Source organism: Carlito syrichta, unplaced genomic scaffold (genome assembly GCF_000164805.1).
Source record: "Carlito syrichta isolate Samal-C Ts95f unplaced genomic scaffold, Tarsius_syrichta-2.0.1 Scaffold309773, whole genome shotgun sequence".
NCBI lineage: Eukaryota > Metazoa > Chordata > Mammalia > Primates > Tarsiidae > Carlito > Carlito syrichta.
This window is the reverse complement of record NW_007253869.1, coordinates 508,157-511,020: the sequence shown is the minus strand read 5'-3', so window position 1 is coordinate 511,020 and position 2,864 is coordinate 508,157. Positions and strand designations below refer to the sequence as shown.

At 51.9% G+C, this 2,864-nt stretch overlaps 1 protein-coding gene across 1 annotated transcript in view; it reads left to right on the top strand.

Annotated features, from left to right (window-relative positions):
* The window catches only part of IL25 (interleukin 25), a 12,824-nt gene that overhangs the window by 491 nt on the left and 9,469 nt on the right, over window positions 1–2,864 (top strand). Inside the window, exon 2 of the mRNA XM_021717476.1 lies at window positions 264–403. Within this exon, the coding sequence (XP_021573151.1) occupies window positions 264–403 (140 nt within the window). The remainder of the gene's footprint in view (window positions 1–263; window positions 404–2,864) is intronic.

The window sequence follows — 2,864 nt, the reverse complement described above, 5'->3', positions numbered from 1 at the left end:
CGGGCTTGGTCCTGGGGATTAAGAGAAAGGAGGGAGGGGGAAAAGGGAGGGGAGGGAGGGGGCGGAGGAGAAAGGGGGACGGTCCTTCCCAAGCCGGTGTTGAGTTTCAGTTCAGGACCCTCGGGCCCAGCTCCACGACCCCTCCCGGGCCCTGTCCCCGGCGCCTGCTTCCGCCCGACTTGGCGACAGACCTCGCGGTGGTCTGGTGCACTCCCTCCCAGGAGCTTTCCTCTCCCCGCCACGCCCCCGCTCTCTCCCGCCAGCCCCGCGCCTCTCCCTGCCCCCCTTTCATGAGCCCCACATCTGTCTTTCCCGGGGGAGGGAGCGCGCTCCTTCCGCCCTGCTGGGGTCCCTGGCGGAGCGTCTCCGCTCCTTGGTGCTGCAGAGCTGCAGGGGTGGTGGGGTTAGCCGGGCCGTTCCTGCGGGGGTCGGGCCAGGAGTCTGGCGGTGGACCTGGATTCTGGCCCCGGGCGGGAGAACATGAAGCCGAAGTGTCTGGTCCCAGAGCTGCAGGCGCGCGGTGAGGGGGGGAGGGCGAGGCCTCGCACACGCCTCTGCCAGTCTGGGCCTGTCGGCTTCCTCAGCCTGGCTCACTCTTGGTACTCTCAGAACCAGGATTGGGGACTGCGGACACGAAAGAGGAGGAGTTGGGATTCAGCTCCCCGCCCCAGGAGTTGCAGCTGGAAAGCTGGGCTCTTAACCTCTCCTCCTTCCCCCCTTTGTTACTCCTTAGTGTATACTGCTTCCCTCCAGCCTCCCCTTCCTGGACCTTCCTTTTGGGGTACACATCAGGACTCTCAGGCTTGAGGGAAGCCTGGCTTCTTCCATTTTTGAGCTGCTTCTTTTTTTTTTAAAGATGCCAAACAGGATTGAAAAGCTGTAGTATATATATTTCCATGTTTACATTTAACAAATTAACTCTTCAAACACGTATGATAGAGGTTGACACTTCCTAACCTTATGTGGATATGATCAGAAGTCTAATTTAAAGCTCTGTGTGAACCTGAGACCTTGGACAGATACTAACCGCCCCCCCCCATATTCCACAGGTCCACACATCCAGGCATTTCCTAGGACTATGGGGTGGGGGCATCTGCCCCAGCTTCTTTCTGACCCATTGCTTGGGCACCTATGAAGAACCCTCTGCGGAGAGGAGGGGTGCAACCTCTGAGGTGGAATAGGGAGAGATTTTGGTGAACAGTATTGGCTCAGGGCTTGGCTCTCAGGATCAGAGTGCAGATCTGGGCATGGGGCTGGGAATCCTGAAGGCTTGACTCCACTAGGATGGTAGGGGAACCTTAACATTTCCAGGGAGAGCGCTCCCTTCCCAGCTTCAGTCTGGTGGGATGTGGCTACTAGGGAAGACTTTCCAGCCTTCTCCAGATCCCAGCCCTTGGGGGCCTGGCTGCCTGGCACACAGATGTTCAGCCACTGGAGGGTGACATAGTATGGTCCCTGCCCAGGGGATGGCCAAGGGGACTGCCAAGGCAAATTGGAGTCCAAGGTAGAGGCAGGCAGGAAACTTTGTTCCCAAAGATGAATACTCCTATGGGTACAAGGGAAAATAGATGGAGGCCAGAAAAGTTGCTAAGCGAGAAAGAAGCTGCCAGGTACCAGGCAAGGTGGTGCCTTGGGAGACGGGCAGTGGGGCTCACTCCCTGGGGAAATGTAGGTGAGGGATGGCAGAAGACTGTTGTTCTGGAAGGCCCAGTTTGGAATGGAGCCAGTCAGACTTGGGAGTGAATCCTGTTTAATTAGCTGTGTGACCTTGGCCCCGTTATATCACATCCTCATCTGTAACAGTGACTTTGGGGAGAAGCAAATGTATGTAGAGCACCTAAGCACAATGCTCTTCTTCCTTGGTTTTTCCTCTTTACCTTGGCTTCCTTCTAACTTATGCTTTTCTGAAAGCTGAAAATGTTTCTTGTTGAGGGCAGGAGCTTCTTCCCTGTCCTTGTTCCCTTATATCTGCCCCTTCCTTTGCAAACAGAGGTCTAGGGCAATTCTGGGTTGTTCAGGGAGAGCTTTAGGCTCCATGTTAGGTTGGAGAAAAACCAGGCTGGGCGGGTAGTTGAGACCCCAGGTGAGTTAGGGCTTTCAAGGGTTGGCCTTGTCATTTTCAGGGACAAGAAAGGAAGGAATGCCTTCATCTGGCTTCTTGGATTCCAGTCTTTTTTCTCATTCTTTTTCCCTTTTCTGCAGAGTCCAACTAGCCGGTCTCTTTCTCACCCAACCCCAAGACTTCCTGGACCTTTTCTTGTTCTTCCTGCTACCCAAAACTTCTTAGGTGCTCTCTAATTCTTCCAGTCCTCCTCTCTTTGGATCCATAACACCCAGATTGCCTGGATTGTAATTCTGGTTCCACCTTGATCTAGTGACCTTGGCAAGCTACATGACCTCTTTAAAAAAATTTTTTTAAATTTTAAAGATGTGGGGTACAATTCAGGGTTAGGTATACAAATGTTCATTATGCATTTACCCTTGTTGATAAGGTGTGCTCCCTTTCCCCTGGCAGTTTCCCACTACTGCCAATCCCATCTTCCTCCCCTGGCAGTTTCCCACTACTGCCAATACCTTTTTTAGAGTATTATGATAATTGTTCAAAGTCTGCTTATGAGTAAGAACAAGTTTTGTTTCTGTGATAGATCACTGAGTATGATAGGCTCTAAATCCATCCAAGTTGCTGCAAAGTTCATATGGCTGCAAAATATTCCATTTTTATGGCTTCTTCTTTATGGCTGCAAAATATTCCATTTTTTTATCCAGCCCAGTTTCGATGGGAGCATGGTTGGCTCCTTGTTTTTGCTATTGTGAATAGTGCTGCAATAAACATGCATGTGCAAGTATCTTTTTGGTAAAATGAT